Source organism: Cryptomeria japonica, chromosome 1 (genome assembly GCF_030272615.1).
Source record: "Cryptomeria japonica chromosome 1, Sugi_1.0, whole genome shotgun sequence".
NCBI classification, from domain to species: Eukaryota; Viridiplantae; Streptophyta; class Pinopsida; order Cupressales; family Cupressaceae; genus Cryptomeria; species Cryptomeria japonica.
The window spans coordinates 48,041,264-48,059,898 of NC_081405.1; the positions used below are offsets into that span (position 1 = coordinate 48,041,264).

The window sequence follows — 18,635 nt, forward strand, 5'->3', positions numbered from 1 at the left end:
GTTACTGGTAGTGGTAGTTCCAATAACCTTGTTTCAAAAGAGATCATGACTAAGTTGAATTTGGAAAGATTGAACACCTTAAGCCTTATCAGATAGCATGGATTCAAGATGATCATTGAAATCTTGTGTGATATTATGCCTATGGATATTTGTCACCTTTTGTTGGGTAGACTTTGGCAGTTTAATAGATAGACAATACATTATGGGAGAAAGAATACATACACTATTGTGGCCAATGGATGAAGAAAACCTTGTTGCCCTTGGAGGAACCTTTGAAGAGTGAAGTTTGTACGAATGCTAGAATTTTTTTGGTGGATGGAAGGAAATTCTTGGATGGAATGAGACATGATAATGTGTTTTCTACCTTAGTTCCTAAGAAGTCTGAGAATCCAGACCATGAAGAAGAACAACTAGAAGAGATAAAGTAGTTACTGTCAAAGTATGAAGACATCATTTCAAATAATGTGCCTGATAGATTACAACTTGTGAGAAGTATCAGTCATTGCATGGACGTGATTCCCGGAGCTAGTTTGTCTAACAAAGCTACACACCGGATGACACTGGTAGAGAATGAAGAGTTTAATAGACAAGTGCAAGAGATTTTGGAGAAAGGTTTGATCAAAGAAAGTTTGAGTCCTTGTGTAGTACCAACAATATTAGCACCTACGAAGAATGGAGAATGAAGGATGTGTACCAATTCTAGAGTAATAAACAAGATCACAATGAAATACCAATTTCCTTTGCCTTGGATGGATGACATAATGGATGGTTTGAGGGGAGCCAAATACTTCACAAAGATAGACTTGATGAGTGGATATCATCATATCAAAATCAGAGAAGGAGATGAATCGAAGATAACATTCAAGACAAATGAAGGACTGTATGAATGGTTGGTGATGCCTTTTGGGTTAACTAATGCATCGAGTACTTTCATGAGGCTGATGAATGAGGTATTGAAGAAATTATTGGGTAAGTTTGTTATTGTATATTTGGATGACATTCTGATTTTCAATAAAACAAAAGAGGATCATTTGTTGCATTTAAGAAAATATTTGCAGAAGTTGAGAGAAGAAAATTTGCTGATAAATCTTAAGAAGTATAATTTCATGAAGGAAGAGTTATTCTATTTGGGATTTGTGATATCTAAGGATGGTTTGAAGATGGACCCTAAGAAAGTAAAAGAAATTGTTGAATGGTCTATATTGAAAAGAATTGGAGAGGTAAGATCATTTCATGGATTGGCTAGTTTCTACCAGAAGTTCATCAGAAATTTCAGTTTAGTTTGCAACCCTATGACTCAGACGATGAGGGGAGATAGGAAGGAATTCAAGTGGACCACTAGAGAAAACAAAAGTTTTGAATTATTGAAACAGAAAGTCACTGAACAACCTATGTTAGCTTTACCGAATTTCAACAAAGTGTTTCAAGTGGATTGTGATGCAAGTGGAACTGCAATTGGAGCAATATTAAGTCAAGAAGGGAGAGCAGTAGCTTATTTCAGTGAGAAGTTGAATGATTCCCAGAGGACATATTTAGTATATGATCAGGAATTTTATGCCATAGTTCAAGCCTTGAAGAAGTGGAGACATTACTTGTTGCCTAAGGAGTTTGTGTTGTATACGAATCATCAAGCTTTGCAGTATTTGAACACTCAGAGTAAGTTGAATCGGAGACATATGAGATGGGTAGAATTTTTGCAGAGTTACACCTTTATGTTGAAGCATAGAACTGGGAAATATAACAAAGTTGTTGATGCATTGAGTAGAAGAAGTAATTTGTTGAGAGAGATGAGAGTGACAGTATTAGGATTTGAGGAGTTGAAGACCTTGCATGATGATGACTCGGATTTTGTAGAACCTTGGAGAGCATGTAGAGAACCGGTTACGGTAGACAGAAGAAAGTGGTTAGATTACTTCATTTAGGATGGGATGTTATTCAGAGGAGTTCATTTGTGCATACCTAAGAGTTCTATGAGGGAGAATCTGATAAAGGAGAAGCATAGTGGAGGATTAGCTAGACACTTTGGTGTTGATAAAATAGTAGCACCAGTGAGTGAGCATTACTTTGGCCCTAGATTCATAAGGATGTTAGTAAATTTGTGCAGAGTTGTAGAGTTTGTCAAGTTGCAAAAGGTAGTAGTCAGAATGTCGAATTGTATAAACCTTTGATAGTACCGGAAAGACCTTGGGAAGATATCAACATGGATTTGATACTAGGACTTCCTAAGACACAAAGAGGGAATGATTCTATATTTATGGTGGTGGATATATTCTGAAAGATGTCTCATTTCATACCTTGTAAGAAAACATTAGATGCAGTGCATATAGCTGGCCTATTTTTCAAGGAAGTAGTGAGATTGCATGGATTGCCTAAGAGCATAGTTTCAGACAAAAATACCAAGTTTATTAGTTATTTTTGGAGAGCACTTTGGAAGAAGATAAAGATAGATTTGAAGTGCAGATCTAATTATTACCCACGAACTGATGGACAGACACAAGTAGTTAATCGAAGCTTGGCAAATTTGTTAAGATGCTTATTTGGAGACAAAATCGGAAGTTGGGATTTTATTCTTGCACAAGCAGAGTTTGCCTACAATAATTCAGTAAATAGGAGTATCGGAAGGACACCTTTTGAGATTATTACCAGAGAACACACCCTAGAGGTATATCAGAATTAAGAGATATTAGCAGTGAAGACCGAAGAAGTTCAGAAGTAGAATAATTTGCAGATCACATAAAGGACTTGCATATTCAAGTTAAACAACATTTAGAGGACATGAACAACAAGTATAAGGAGAAAGAAGATGAGAATAGGAGACATAAATAATTTTAAGTTGGCGACAAAGTGATGGTGTACCTGAGGAAAAAAAGATTCCCAGTTGGAACTTATAACAAGTTGCAGATGAGGAAGTTTGGACCTTGCAAGATTTTGAGAAAGTTCAGTTCCAGAAATGCATATGAAGTGGAGTTACCAAATAGTTTGAGTATTTCACCTATATTCAACATTGCAGATCTACATCAGTATCATGAACTAGAATTCAATAAAGACAGTATTGCAAACTTGGAAATGTAGTTGCCCCGGAAGGAACCAGATCAAATTAAAGACAATTTGAATAGTAGGATTGGGCATAGTACCCGGAGTAGTTAGTATAAGGAGTATCTAGTAAGGTGCAAGGATAGACCTGTTGAAGACTCATCTTGGATTTCTCAGGCAGAGGTAGACCGCTTTTTTTTTTCCTCTAACCCTAGCAAAGTGAGAGACTCACTTTTCAACAACCCCGAATGTTTGATGCAGAAGAATCCCTGGTTCTTGGCAATCTTGCATCAACCAAAAATATTTCCTTTCTATTTTGCTTTCTACTTTGCGATTTCAGCATTTCATTCTGCATTTTCTAGCATGGGCTCACCAGATCTTGAGGAGGTGGATTTTTCTTGAGGACTTGATCATCTACCTTATTCTCAAACCATGAAGCATTTGGATCATTTTTCGGCAAGTTATCGTTGTCGGTTTTTGACAAAATGTTTTGGTACCGGTTGCCTGGACCTATTTGCAATAGTGATCTACCAAATCCCTTCTGTATTTTGCAGAGCCCTAAGAGTTGATTTTAATGTTCCTTGGCATGTGGTCAACTTTCCCTTTGATCTACACTTCATCCTTTGGATTTTCTGAAGGAATTTCTTTGGCGAAGGCCGACCTTGTTGTTTTTACACGTTAGGTATTGTTCTTCAACATTTCATCCCTTTTTTGGGCCGACCAAATCCCTTGGATTGTATAAATCATTTTAATTAAACATTAGAATGATATTGAAGGTGGTAGACACAACATATAAGCTAGATCTTAAGATTTGAGGTTCCAATTGTGACCTGTTCTATAATTGAGCATGTTTTAGTAGGCCAGTGAGCTAGTTTTTGTAACCCGGATGTTACCAGTTGATTGTAATCAATTTTCATGATATAATTCATTCTGTTTTGGATTGCCTACATCATATCCTTGTGTTTCCGTTGTGTTTACTCTTGTTGACTAGTTCGGATTGATCTCTTTGAGGTCCATCCTAACTGATGACTACACCACCAACACATTTGTCTGCTCCACATTTCAAGCCTGAATGAAAGTACCGTTGAGAGCTTGCACACCCAATTGACAATGGCAGTGATGTATTCTTGGTCAAGATATGGAAGTGAGAGGCCTTTTCTTGTTCTTGATTGAAAGATTACAAAATTCCACATGATTAATGAGGAGATAGAGAGCCCTAAACCTGTTTTGAATAGATTCTATCTCCATCTGCCCAATGCTATTTGCAAACTCATATAAATCCCCGCCCAAAGTCTCTTCATTGTTATCTTGAATTGCAACTTTGAAAGAATCATAAACTACTACAAATTCAAATTTCCTTTGCAAATCGTCTTTGTGTAATAAACCTCCAATGTTAGCCTGAACACCCATACAATTCTTATTTGATTTTATGCCCAAAATTTTAAGAGAATGACACAATATTGTGCAAAGTTAGGTTGATTCCTTTGCCTTTCACTATCCACACAGAGCCACATTCTAACCATACCTTATGTGTTCCTATGTATTTTTCATATTGTTTACATCTATTCTTTCCTCACATAGATTTTACTACTCAAGTATTATTGGTCAGGCTTGTGGGTTTGAGAGCAATACCATGGCTAGTTATAAACTCTATATAGGTAACAAAACATGAGGAAAATATATATATATATATACAAGATATTTGTGATCCCTAAGTTGCTTTTACTTGGTATACCTTAAGAAATATTAGTTTTCTTGAAATCTGGTACATGTTTTCTATTGACTCATTAATCATTTGCATTGACCACCACAAAATTTCTACAATTGATAAAATACTTATGCACAAATGATCCAATTCCTCTAATTATTAAACTACATATTTACAAAATTATTATTGATCTACTAATTATTTATTTTAAATACACTTTTAATTAACAAAATCCAATAAATAGACATTGAAACATGAAAAATAATTGATCCCTTCCATGTAGATGCTCATCTATTAGATCGTCTCGAAAGAGAAACAGATAAAGAAAACAAAATAGATTTAAGATAAAACAGTCCTACAAGAATGGGATAAATAATGTCGACTCTATCAGTAGAAGCTTTCCAATTTACTTAATGTTTTAATGTTTTTGATGTATTGTAATTGGATACTCTGTGATCCAGCTTTTTCAAAGCAAACAAAATGGATCACTTATTCGAATTGTAAACAAGCAGAAGAAAAAATAGTGCAAACAGTGTTGGAGCATGATCAGTAATGATGTACGGTGACATTGTAATGAACGATTGCATTGCCAGATTTGATGTCGAAGGAGTGAGTTTGGGTGAGGGCATATCCTCGAGCCAGCCTGAATTTTCCACTTCCTCCCACAATTGGCATCTCTCTAACTTTGTTAAACACAACGTTGTTGCCCATCACGGAGAGTGTACTGCCATTGAACTTTCTGCCCTGAAAAACATACGTGACCACCATTAGCAGCTGAAGTTCCTCTTGGCCGACAGCGGCGTACAAACCCTGAGCTCTGCCCACCAATTTGGAGGTGGGATCAAGCCCTTCTGTCAACAGGTCGTCAATCACCACTACTCCTCCGAAGAAAGTACCCGACGTGTTAGTCATTGGAGCAGACGCCACCAGCACGGCTGTCACATTATTTCCCTCAACTTTATCATGGAAATAGAATTGCAAGCGACTTATTTTCTCCTTCAACAGATATGCTTGGGAAGCTTGCAGGGATAACATTGTTATAATTTGTCACGAATCATTTTATTTAATATTGTGCAATTTAAAGATGTAATGTGATTTTGAAATTTAAAATAGATTAGATCATTCATAATCTAGTATGAGAAAATATAGTATGCTTTTTACTCCTGCAAATGATATGAAATTCAATATTCTTTTGGGTTTGTCAATACTGATAAATTTTTGAGTGCAAGTAATGCAGGATGAGGTGAAGGAGGTCGAAGGCGAGAACATTAATCAAGTAGAATTGCTTTTAACTAAATGACTTCGATGGAAAAGGGAATCTTTCACACACCACATTAGGATTTATATTTGCATTTTGAAAGATGGATGATTTAAATGATCTTATTGAGTGTTTGTTCAAATTGAAATGATGAATTTGGAATGAGTAGTAGATTGATTTAAATAATTATACATGTGCATTGATTGTATGATGTGAGTGGCGATTGAATTGAATTTAAGTTGCATGAGTAATGGTGAAATATTAAGCTTTATGGTTAAAAGAGATAAAATGTGTAAATGATTCGAAAACGAATATCGACCCTAGGTTTTTATGTCCTTGTTCAGATATGTATAATGTATGGAAAAGCATACTAATAAGTACTTTTGTAAATTGGTCAATAGTATAAAATGTATATGTATATAAGAATTCAATCATATACATATATCAATATCCAATTATAGTGAAATTTGATTTCGTCAAGACTTTTGTTTATACATATACGTAATCATTTGAGATCAAAAATATATACGCATTATATACATGTATATATGAATTCTAATGATAATTCGATCACAGACTTATAGATAAGAGTGTAATTATCAAATATGTAAATAGGTTTGAGGAATTAAACTATTTTATAAAAATCCATAATATATATATATATATATATATATATATATATTGAATATTTAATTATGCTTAAGTGATTATTTTCTTATTTTATGATCATGACCATTCAAAATAATGTATTTATGAAATTAAATTAGGTAATGAAAATCCGATATATATATTTAATCAAAGAAAAGGTCTATCAAAGAATTTATTAAAAAAAAAGCTTAATGTTTAATATTAATGAAAAGTCATTTATAAATTATAAAACATACCATATTACAAATATAATATTATATATTACTTTATTAAACATGTTAATAAAGGTGGCAGGTTGAAAAGGTGGTCGACCGTTTGAAGCCAAAGGAAGAGCCGCTTTGGTCGGTGTGTTAACAGACTTCCTCCACCCACGGTAGCCGCTGTCAAAACCTTTAACGCGGGTCAAATGCGGTGGGAGGCAATTAAAGGTAAGTTGTTTAAGGTAGGCGTAGCTTAAGGGAGATACCACCGACTACCACTATCAAAACATAAATAATGTGTAAAACACATAAGCCACAATATCCACCTTGATCGACACATATAAAAAGAACTTAAATTGATTTAGACTTGGCATGCAAACCCGATCAACGGTGGATAAGAAGTTGACAAATTCCATGTTTGACTGATGCAACAATCAAGCTCCAACTGAAATGATTGGAGGTTTTTAACAATAAAGGACTCGAACTTGCCACAAAACAAGGATGGTATTTAATTCATAGAACTGCGTGGAGATTATAGTTACAACCACATGACAATAGAAATAGTGGAATAGTAAATAAGACCCAGAGGATAGCAGCAAACATAGCCAAAGATTAGAATAAATAGACATATACACACACATTCTTTCATTCTTTCTCACACAAGATTAGAAGAGCGATAATTTCTTGAAGGGAGGGTTAGAATAGTTTGATAGAGAGGAAGAATAGTTTGAGATAGACGAAGAATAGTTGGATGTAGAGGAAGAATAGTTGGATAATATCGTGGAGATTGAGCGATAGAGAGATAGTTGGATAGAGATAAGAATAGTTGGAGAGAAAGAGAGACTTGCGACCAAGGCGTGGAATCATTTGACGAAGAACGACAAGGTCAAAAGCTTACAATCCACTCTAAGTTTCCAAGAGGTTAGAATCCTTTGTTTATGTTTTATTTTATTTGTTAAATTTGGTATAAAATGTGTAGAAATGGAAGTTTAGATAATAGATAGGTACGTCCAAATGGGTATCAATTATTAATATCATATTTGAAATTCTTTATAAACCATTGTGGAATAAAAGAAAAGAATTTAGAGAAAAGATGTTGTTAATATCGTATTTTGCACAAAAATAAATAGTTTTAATTTTATTTTTAGAATGTGTTTGCATACTTTTGGTTACATATGAGATTAATTTCATACATGTTTAACACCTTCTTTTGTATGTACTTTATTTTAGACGAAAGATTGATTTTAAGATTATTGCTTATAAAAGTTTATCGTTTTCCAAAATATGAAAGATTGTCTTCGATAGATATATTAGACAAGTAATGATTAGTAAGAAACAAAAATGATATCTCTATTTTTGTTTTAAAAGAAATATTGTATTCTCAATAGAATTTGTGTTTGAGGGAATCAAGCTAGGGTTAAGCTTGAGTTGGAAAAATTTACCTTTTGGGATGGGTGCCAAATGTGGATGTTTTAGGGAGAATAGTTGTTTTTTCCAACTATTATTTTTTTGTGCATGGCATATACTCGACCGAGTTATTGTTTGAATTATTCATAGAAAAAGATGGAAATTCCTTATTTATACTCTCTACCACATCCTAGTATGATAGCGAATGCTTGTTTCTTAGAATGAAGTAGGAAAAATGAAAATGCATATATTATCTAGGCATGCACCAGATTCCCTCTTGCTTTCAAATTCTTTGGTTAAACCAATTCGTGTAGGGTTGGGTATTCTTGATTGACCAAGAATTCCGGGGAAGCGCAAGCTTCAAGGTTGGGCGGAAAAAGCGCCTGATTCTTGTTCTCATCTGCATTCAAAAGACAGAAGGACGACTCAGACTAAAGATCGACAGATGCATCTTCTTGTATATTCTTAAGGCAATTTGGAAGCCTAAGTAGGAAATAAGAACTTCTTAGTATTGGATATTGTATTATTCATGTGCATTATTATGATATATTCGATGTTGTTTATATCTTGTATAAAATATGCTTAGAGATTGAAGTTTTAAGTTATTTATGAATAAAGAGTAGTTTAGGGTTAGATCCTAGATTGACGTCTTTACATAATTGTGGCCACTGCAACTGCTGCCAAATTCTTCTTCCCCATCATCATTGCTCGATCGATAGAAGTGGTTTGGTGTTGAAAGCAGGAATTGAAGGACTTTTTATAGACCAAGAATAGATGATATTAAATTCTGGAGTGTACCAACTCCTTATTATAAAACTAAAATGCTGACATTCATCTGAGGACTATATCAAGGTCCTTGCAATACAAAGTTGACCCAACTAATAATGTCGTCTGGATTCCGTTTACAAGGTCTAATTTGGTGTTTATATCTAAACAATTTGTCGAATCCCACTATTCCATGCATGTTCCCTAAGAAAAGCATAAATCAAATTTTATTATACATGGACTAAAAAGTCTACAGAGGGAACTATTAAAATAAAATAGGTATATATGGGGAAGGGGTCAGTTATCTCCATGTTCTAATATTCATTCATTCTTTTTTCACTTAATTTTCAATTATCTTTAAAAAAATTCAATATATGATAATTAAAATTTTATTAAAATATTTTACATGTATCAATAGTCATTTATTTGTATCTTCAGTAGTTAAAATTTAAGTATTTAATTGGAGGAATTGTACAGTACCCAAACTGTATGGTTAGTGAACATTTGTGCATAGATATTGATTGAAATAATTATTAGAGAATAGTGGAAGAGCACTAGCAGTCATTATAGCTAACTTTGTGCACCCTACATTCTAAATAGTATATCAGATTTATTTATTTTTTGTTTTTATCTTCGGACGCGACTTAGCAACTTATAGCTATCGTTCTGGCTTCTAGGTAGTAAAGACTAATGCTATGGGATCTATTATGCGCACAAGGGTCAAAAAGTGATCATCTCAAAGTGTCATCTAAAACATATTCCCTATTTCCCCATTGTCCATCTGCTTTCACAACCAAAAAATTTACTCAATTGATCCAACACTTATGCACAAATACCCAATAATCATGCACTATTGGTACCAACAAAGTTGCACAATCGATCCAATTACTAATTTTTTTCCAAAGAATGGGTGGCTATTGGTCCACTAGATGAGTTTTTAGTGGGATTTTAATTAGGAAAATTCAATAAATGGTAATCGAAACATGGGCTATAATTGGTTGTCTTCCCTTGTGTATTGGATTAGTTATGAAAAATTTTGAGGTTGTTGTAGCACATATAGGTATCAAGTGTCACCTTTAAATGGCCACTTTTTGACCTTTCTACACATAACAAATCCTCCCACATTCTTTGCAATCACTTAGAAGTAAAACAATATCTTTAAGCTATTAAGTTACATATGAAGAACCCAAAAAATCTGTCAAGTACCATTTAGTCCATGCATGAAATTAGACTACACAACTATTAGTACCCTTCCCCTACATAGGTATAAAAGGCCCAACCTCATAATGTAGTATGTTAGCATCTCCTATAGAGGGAGATTCTACTACCACTTGTCAACAAGTTCTAATCTTTTATAAATGCCAATTTTCTACTATTTTTTAAAGGTTCTACAATTTTTATAGTCTAATTTAGGATGTCTCTTTGAGACATTCTATCAATTAATTTATGTATATTATTTCTACTTTCACATTATATGTTTATTAATGTTGTAATTATAATATCTAATAAGAAGATTCTTCTTATGATAGATATTTACATTCTATTTCAAAGTTCTTGTTTGAAATAGGAAAACACATAGATAAAAGTTATGGAATTTGATTTTACATTTGTGAATTGTATTTTCTTGATATTTTCTAAAACCTTATTAATGTTTTATCAATTAGACATTAAACAAAATCATTTTTATACATGAATAAATATTGAACTCGAAAGCTTTTGGATACAAAATGATAAACGTAGTCAAATCCAAAAAAAATGAATTCATTAACATAGACTATAGCAATTCAATATCTTTAGTATTTTAATATTTTTTTAACATGGTTAAACACTTTTAATTACAAGGATTGGGCAGTTAGTGCTTGAATTTTCATCAACAAAACATTAAACAAAAATGTTGTATATACATGGCTTTCAATAGGACTATTTACTTTTACATGTTTTTATACTAATATTCAAAGTGTTCATTTCTCTTACAAGACTTTGGTATCACTTCAAGTTGACTATGGCTTCTACTTTATGATAATGTATGTATTCATATTATTACAATCATGTTCATGACTAGCATTTTTAGTCTTACATTTATCTTAAAATGATTTGTTTTACAATGATATTAAACAATTTAGAAGTGTGACCAATATACAAGATTGTTGTCAAATGTAGATCATAAGTGTTCACTTCTCTTTTAAATTGGTTAAAGTAACTCAAAGATGAGTAATTTGAAATTCTAATACTCAAAACTTGAATATATAATTTGGAAAATGTGTAGTATTGTAAATATAATTTCTAAGTCATAATGGATTTTTCAAATGGAAGATAAAGAGGGTGAAACATTGAATATACACAAACAAAAGTTTCTACATATTTATCACTAAAATTTAACATATCATTTGATATGTGATCCCCCTACATTTTTTTTCTAGGTTAAATAATTTTCAAAGTTAATTGGTAGAAACGTAGTTAAGAGTGAGTATTATAAGTTGTATGTACTTTTGTAATTTTTTAAGTGAGTATATACTAAAAAAAAAAATAGTAAGTGTGTGTGTCACATAACTTCAACAAAAATAATTGAAAATGCAATTTTTTAAAAATGTCTGTGTAATAAGACATAGAACAATCTTATATATTTTTTTAAAATTAAATAAACTTGGATGAAAAATAATAAAGAAAAAACAATAAATATGTATGAGGAACTATATACAGATGTCAGTTACATTAGATTAAATTAAATATCTTGATTTATTTTTAAAAAATTCAAATGTTAAATGGTTAGAAATTTGAGAAATAGACTGACATTTGCTATTGGTTTCATCAAAATTTGTAGTGAAATAAGTAAATTTAATGAAGATGAAGTCCAAAAATGCCAGTTAATGTATAAAACAAGATTTTGGGAGTTAAATTGGGGATCAACTCTCAAAGATTGCATAACCAAGGCTATTGTACAACCCTAATCAACATGATTCAAATAATTGAAATATAATGTACTAGTATTCTTTAAAATGATATGTAGTATATGTAGACACCTAAAATTGTCCTATCTAATTAAGTAAATATTTTTTATTTATTTAATTATTTTATCTTAAGTCTTCTATTAATTAAATAAATTCTTATTTATTTACTTAATTCTTTTATCTTCTTCTAAGCCTTTCCTTATTTAAATAAATACTTTTATTTATTTAAATTGTCCTTTTCCTAAATTAAATAAATATTTTATTTATTTAATTGATCCCACTTCCTCTATTAATTAAATAAATCTTTATTTATTTAATTAATTCATTATCCTTTTCAACCCATGACACATGTCATTCATCTCTTAATTCTTCTCTTACCTGCCCCCTTTCTCATGTAATTATTTCCTCTACGTACCCTTTAATCCTAGCCAACCATTTATCCTTTACAACTCTTAATCTTATCCCTTCATTTCTTACAGTGCCTTCTATATAAGAGGATACTCTCCTTCATTATCAACCCTAATTGATCTTATGCAATCAAGCCTTCTTGCGATCAATCTATAAACCACATTTATGTTCTTTGTTGAGCTCTTGTGCACACATAAAATCTGAGAGCAAAGATATTAAGCAAGATCAATGGAGATAGGAAGAAATGGAGATTGAAACCCTACTTGACATGTGAATGGTATATTTAGTTTATTTTATTTATTTGCATGGTCTTAGGTATCTTCATTTGTGTATGGTGGATTGCTTTCATTGTTAGGCTAGGGTTTTGTGGTTGAATCCTTGTTAGTCTTTCAATATTGTTGTTTTCCATTATCCATTTTCACCGTATACAGTATAAATATAAAATCCTATAAATTTTAATATTTATGCATAATATGCATACAAATTATAATTTGTTTTCATTATGGATCAAGCTTATTGAGCCATTTTTTAGCCATAACATGTGTGCATCATAGTTTCAAGAAGCAAGGACAACATGTTTATTTACCTTCTAAATTCTCGTTGCCCATTTTTTTCTACCATTTTCATACACTCACATATCTATCTATTATATTATCAGGGTCCTATTTTAATGTTTATTAGTTTTAAAATGAAGAAATAGATATTTAATCTATCATAATTATTGTTTATATAAAATCCTTCGTGTTGGTGTTGTCATGCTATATCTACAACATGAAATTTTTAAATGGAACATAATATTAATGTTGAAGCTCAATACAATTATAAGGTATCATATGGTTAGATTCTTTGGAATTTATTGTATTATTTATAATATCAAAATATTTCTTTTTAAATATATTGCTCTTTCAACTATAAAATTTGTATGTCACAAATTAATTTATTAGAGGCTTTAATAGTTCATTTATAAATTCCATTTAGATGTTTAGCCTTTGAATAATTTTTTTTTTATAGAAAACAAGTCAATATACATACTAAATGCATGTAAATCTATTGATTAAAATATGTATATAATTTAGCCTATCCAAACAACTACATGCAAACCTCAAAATGATAAGTAATTCAATGTGTTGAATGTTTGGATGTGGTTTCTCATTGATCTAGTAGCATGATGGTATGGTGGAGGTGATTGAGTGATAAAATAGACAACATAGTGTCAAGATATGAAGATATGGTTAAAATGAGAGAAGAGGCCTCAATTTAAATATTTTTCATGAGGAAAATCGATTGCCAAGGTTCAATGTCAAATGGATTGTTAGGATTGAATTGTAGTGTGGACCTAGATTGGAGAGTTGGCCTTGTGACAAACGTCACAAGGAGAAGTGATGTGTAAGATATCAGAGCCCATGTTGCAAACATTGGGATCTCTGGTGCCGCGTGTGCCCTCTATTGGTGTGAGGTGTATCGACCTTATGTGTGTGCTTGTCTTGAATCTGAAAGTGCATATTATGTTGTTAAAGATTATGATCTAGCTTAGTGTTGTCCACTTGAAGGACTAGTATGGCAATTATTGAATGCTTATTTTGCAGAAAATTAAATGATCATCACCATTCCTCTCTCTCTTCTGGAAATTAAAATGATTTAGGATATGTGTAATTATCTTTGATTTGAGTTTCTTATTGGAAAGAGAAAAGGTTGTGACTTCTTGAACCCTTGTATGAGCCTTATGAAGCTTATTTTTTTTAGATTATTAAAGGGCTATGGGTTTTAAAAACTTATTTTGGTGATTGGGAGAAAACTGTATGTGTATGTTTAAAGAATTCTCCATGTGTATCTTGTAGGAGTAGCATGATTAAATTCTACCTTAGTAAGGTGCAATTCTATGCGAATAGTTGAATTATGTGAAACTGCTTGGTTTGTATAAAGGAGTGTTAAAAAGAAGCATGTTATTGTAGCTTCGAGAGAGTATTAATGTGTTCCCTGAAAGATTGTTTTATGTGTTTTCTGAAAGATTGTCTTGTGTGTTTCATTAAGCCAGTTTGATTGAAGATATATTTTAGCAAATGCTCCATTGAACTCGCTTTTGGGTATAGGTAATTACCTTAATGTGTTTAGAAAGTGCGAATGAAAAGCTTGTTTGATGTGCATGCATTAATATGTTTTATTTGGGTGATAGCTTCTTGCTTATCTTTGATCGTAATGTGATCTTCTCTAATAGGTTGCAAATTATGACATGTGTCTATATTGTATTATTATAAGTGAGTGTTCTTATGAGGTCTTGCATTATCGAAAAGATTGCTTCTCTTGATCCTTGTTTTGTTGGAAAACTAGAACCTCTTGTTGCAACCAGAATTATTGGAAATGTTTTGTTAGGCTGATTGTCATCCTTCTAAATCAATAGCGAAATGAAAACCGTATAATTAAATGGTAGGCTTATAGTGAGAAAATGTATAATGTAGTGTGATCTGTTGATCTTGTGCCTTTGTAGGAAATAGTTTGGTTATCAAACTCTCTTTCCTTCTCTTTGCCTAATCATAAGATTTTTAGAAATGATATTAAAGAGTGCATTGATTTAAATAGAATGTTTATAGAACATGTGAAATTGTGTGTTGCTTTTTGGCTTCATAGTGAAAGATGAAAGCCTTAAGCTTTAGAAATGAATTTGAATAGCTAGTAATTTAATTATGAATGCTTAGTGAGATTCGAGAAAGATATAGGAATGATGTTATTTCCTTATGTAATTGTGAATTGTTAATAATTTCAGTACTTGAATCTAGAGTAAACTTGATTCAGTTATTTATATAGAAAGCATAATTGAAATCTTCCTTGAATAGATGTTAGCGTACTGAAAAGTACTCCCCGTAAATGTGACTAAACCAGTACTGGTGTTTTCGTGTGTGTTGTGAGAAACCAGTGCTTATTATGTGTGCCCATGGATTGGTGAAGTAATCAACCATGGAGGATATGTTGCCTATGAGTATGGGAAACCATACTGTTTATATGATGTTGCTTATTTGTTTTCCCTGCTGAGTACCAAACCTCGGGTTATGGGTAACTCAGTATGTTAAGGGGTAGTATTCGAAGTGACCGTTCCTTGAATAGTATGGATTGGCGTACGAGTAATGTCGGCGCGAAGCAACTTTAGCTTCTCTACTTCGAGGAATGATATAGTTGTACTACTAAACTGTATCAAAGGTGTACTCAATACTTTCCCTTTTGATGAATCTATTTATAGGTTTATGTGTGCCAGCCTATTCTCTTCCTTATTTGAGCTTATGGATGGTGATGCTTGTGTATCATGATGGTATTATTGGAGGATCCTTTGCCTTGTCTTCATGAAAGGTAGGTTTATTCACATGTGCTGCCAGTTAGTATGTGTTGGTGGGCATGTGGGTGGACCATAGTCATGTATACCTCTGACTTACGGCGAGTATCCTGAGAGGAACATCGCTATGCGGAGTGTGACCAGTGGGTGCCTTATCCGCGGGGTACACTGCCATGCGGGATACGTCCATTGCGTGCTTTGTCTGCTTGGAGTATTGCCATGCCGTGCTGAGACACGATGCGGGATGTAGCAGACATTTCCATGCGGCCTACCGCTAGGTATTGGGTAGAGCCATGCCACGTGACGACGTGATGCGGGGTGATGTCGAGGTGCACACTGCCATGCCATGTGGATGTGTGACTTGGCCACACCACATGATGAGCTACTAGGATAGCTAGACGATTGTTCCTTCCTTCCTCGTTGGTGGCTAGCTATTAGTCACGCAGTGATGTTATGTGCAGTTGTGCTATTCTTTATATTTCTTTGGGGATCAGCAGTTTATTTTACTTTGACTGTGAAGGTTTAGCCACGATCTTGTGATCTTTTGCACTTTTGATTTGGTGTTGAGATTCCGGATTATTTTCTTGCCTTACTGTTGGATTTGAGGATTTATTATCTTTATTCTTCTGTACTTTGGTGGCTAAACTGGTTTATCATTATTGTTTTCGGATGCTGGTCTTGTGTTACAATGTGAATTCCTCTCCAAGAACGTAGGAGACGGGCTTGGATGAGTGTATACGAGGAAGTAGACGTAGGGAACCTTGAGGATGGAGGTATGTGAGGCTGTGATGCAGCTAGTATCCACTACCTACCTATGTGTGGTGACTATCTCTTGGAGGCTAACCACCTTGCACAACAAGGGATATTCACAGAGGTCTTGTATGGAAGGTATCACCACTATGGTGTGCCTAGCACCATCGAGTCCTTGAGTGAGATATTGGATTTTATGATCATATTGTTGTTCTGAGATCAGGCATAGAGATGCTGATCGTGCATGTTATCTTTGACCGAGCATTAGTCACGCTCACATGTGGCCTTTTCTGTTATGCATTCCAGTTATGTGGATGGTTATTATTTGTATCATGGAGCAAATTGTGTTAACTTGTCACTATGTTATGGGACATAGTCATTGGAAAGGTTTTCTTATGCCTGGCAAGTGTAATCAATTGAGTTATTTTGTTGCTCTTATTTCATGAAAGTTGATTTGGTTGTAGAAATTGATATTTCAAGCTAGTTCTATGTTATAAATTTTATGAGAAAGATGGATTGGTAAAGGAAATTGATCTTGATGGCATGTTTCCTTGTCATTTTTGGTCGATGATTAGGGTAATTGTTGTTTACCTCTTTGTAATGCTTCAATTTGGTGTAATTAAAGGAGGAAAATTCTTGTTTCTCTGCTATGATTGTGGATAATTCCTTGAATATTGTAAGGAATGTATGGTTCTAGATGTATCTGGCCAATGGATAATGGCGTTTGTAAAGGATTTTTCTATAATATTTCAATTGATTGTGGAAAGATTTCTATGTGCAATTTGATCTTTGTTGAATGAGTTTCAGGGCTGATGCATACGACATGTTCTTCATCTAGCCTTACGACTTCCAGGAGTAAGTCGGAACCTAGGGGGGGAGAATGTAGTACCCCTACCGTAATCGATCTCTAACATTGGCTTAATCTTGATTAGTTATCTTAATATAATGATTATAGTCAGATGTTTGATTTACGCATAGCTAATGATGTGGTTTTCACACTAGTTGTATGCAAGTTGTTAGTGTACCTATTTCGTGGTATCAATATTGAGCTAACGTTTTCTTTAAGTTATTATATATGTATGCATGTATGATCTTTGGTTGCAGGAAATTTCAGGTACAACGCCGCATGAGTGCGAGGTTCGTCTTCGCCTGGATGTACAGGTTTGAGTGTACCTTTTTAATCCTTAGAGTTGGATTAGGTGGTCGTAGGACCCTAGTTGACCTTAGTCGTGCTCCAGTGAGCATCGCCAGTCGGCGTCGGTAATCCCCTTCCTGTTTGGGTTTGCGAGTCGTTTGTTTGGTTGGCTTTCTCCATTTGCGTGCCTGGTGTGTTTGGTTAAATGATTAATTAGTCTTTAGTAATTTTCTTTATTAAATATATGAGTTTGTGCATTGAAGATTAATGGACTAGATTAATCTGGTTTCCGTTATGCGATTTTCGTTGATATTGGATTGCTCGTTTTTAATTGGGAGTGAATTCGTTTAAATAACTGATTTTGAATATTTAATGCATTTTTATTTATGTTGTTGAAAAGAAAGTTTTATATTTTATCGCCATAGAGTTATTTGTGTTCTGTTGGTTTATTTGATTTGAAAGGTTAAATTTAATTAAAGAAGAAAATCGATTTTGGAATTGATAAAGCAAGTTAATTTTGTTGCTATATTTAGAAAAGAATTATTTTGAAGAATTATTTTGTAAATAAGAATTTTAATTCCAAAAATAGGATTTTTTTGGGTCAACTCTTCCATATAACCCAAATTTGGGGAAAAATGGAGGGGGGGACATTTTGGAGAAATTTTGGTTGGGGAAATAATTTTGGACAAATTGGAGGTTTTGGGAGGAAGAAACTTCTGCTGGATCTGACAGGTGGGCTCTCCTTCAGCCATTCCAGGATTGCGTTTTAAGGTAGGATTCTGAATTTGTTATTGAAAAATCAATGTGATTGTCCATTTTGAATTGGCTGGAAATATTGGTTTTGAGATTTTGGTTATCCCTCAATGTTTCCTTTTGGGTGGTTTGAATCCCATCATGTATGGAGGAAATGAATACCATCAAAGAAATTTTAGGAAACCCAGAACGAATTTCATTGAAAACGGATTTTATATTGAACTGAAATTTATCAACAAATTTTGTGGTTGTTTCAAAAAATGGGAGAGATTTCGAACTGGGTTTTATATGTTTTTAGCG

The 18,635-nt window shown here is 33.2% G+C and overlaps 1 protein-coding gene across 1 annotated transcript; it reads right to left on the reverse strand.

The window, feature by feature from the left end:
- Positions 1 to 5,287: 5,287 nt before the first annotated feature.
- Positions 5,288 to 5,776, reverse strand: LOC131060278 (dirigent protein 23-like). Its single transcript, XM_059207998.1, has one exon. It carries the CDS (start codon positions 5,774 to 5,776, stop codon positions 5,288 to 5,290), a length of 489 nt encoding a protein of 162 aa, XP_059063981.1.
- Between the last annotated feature and the right edge of the window lie 12,859 nt (positions 5,777 to 18,635).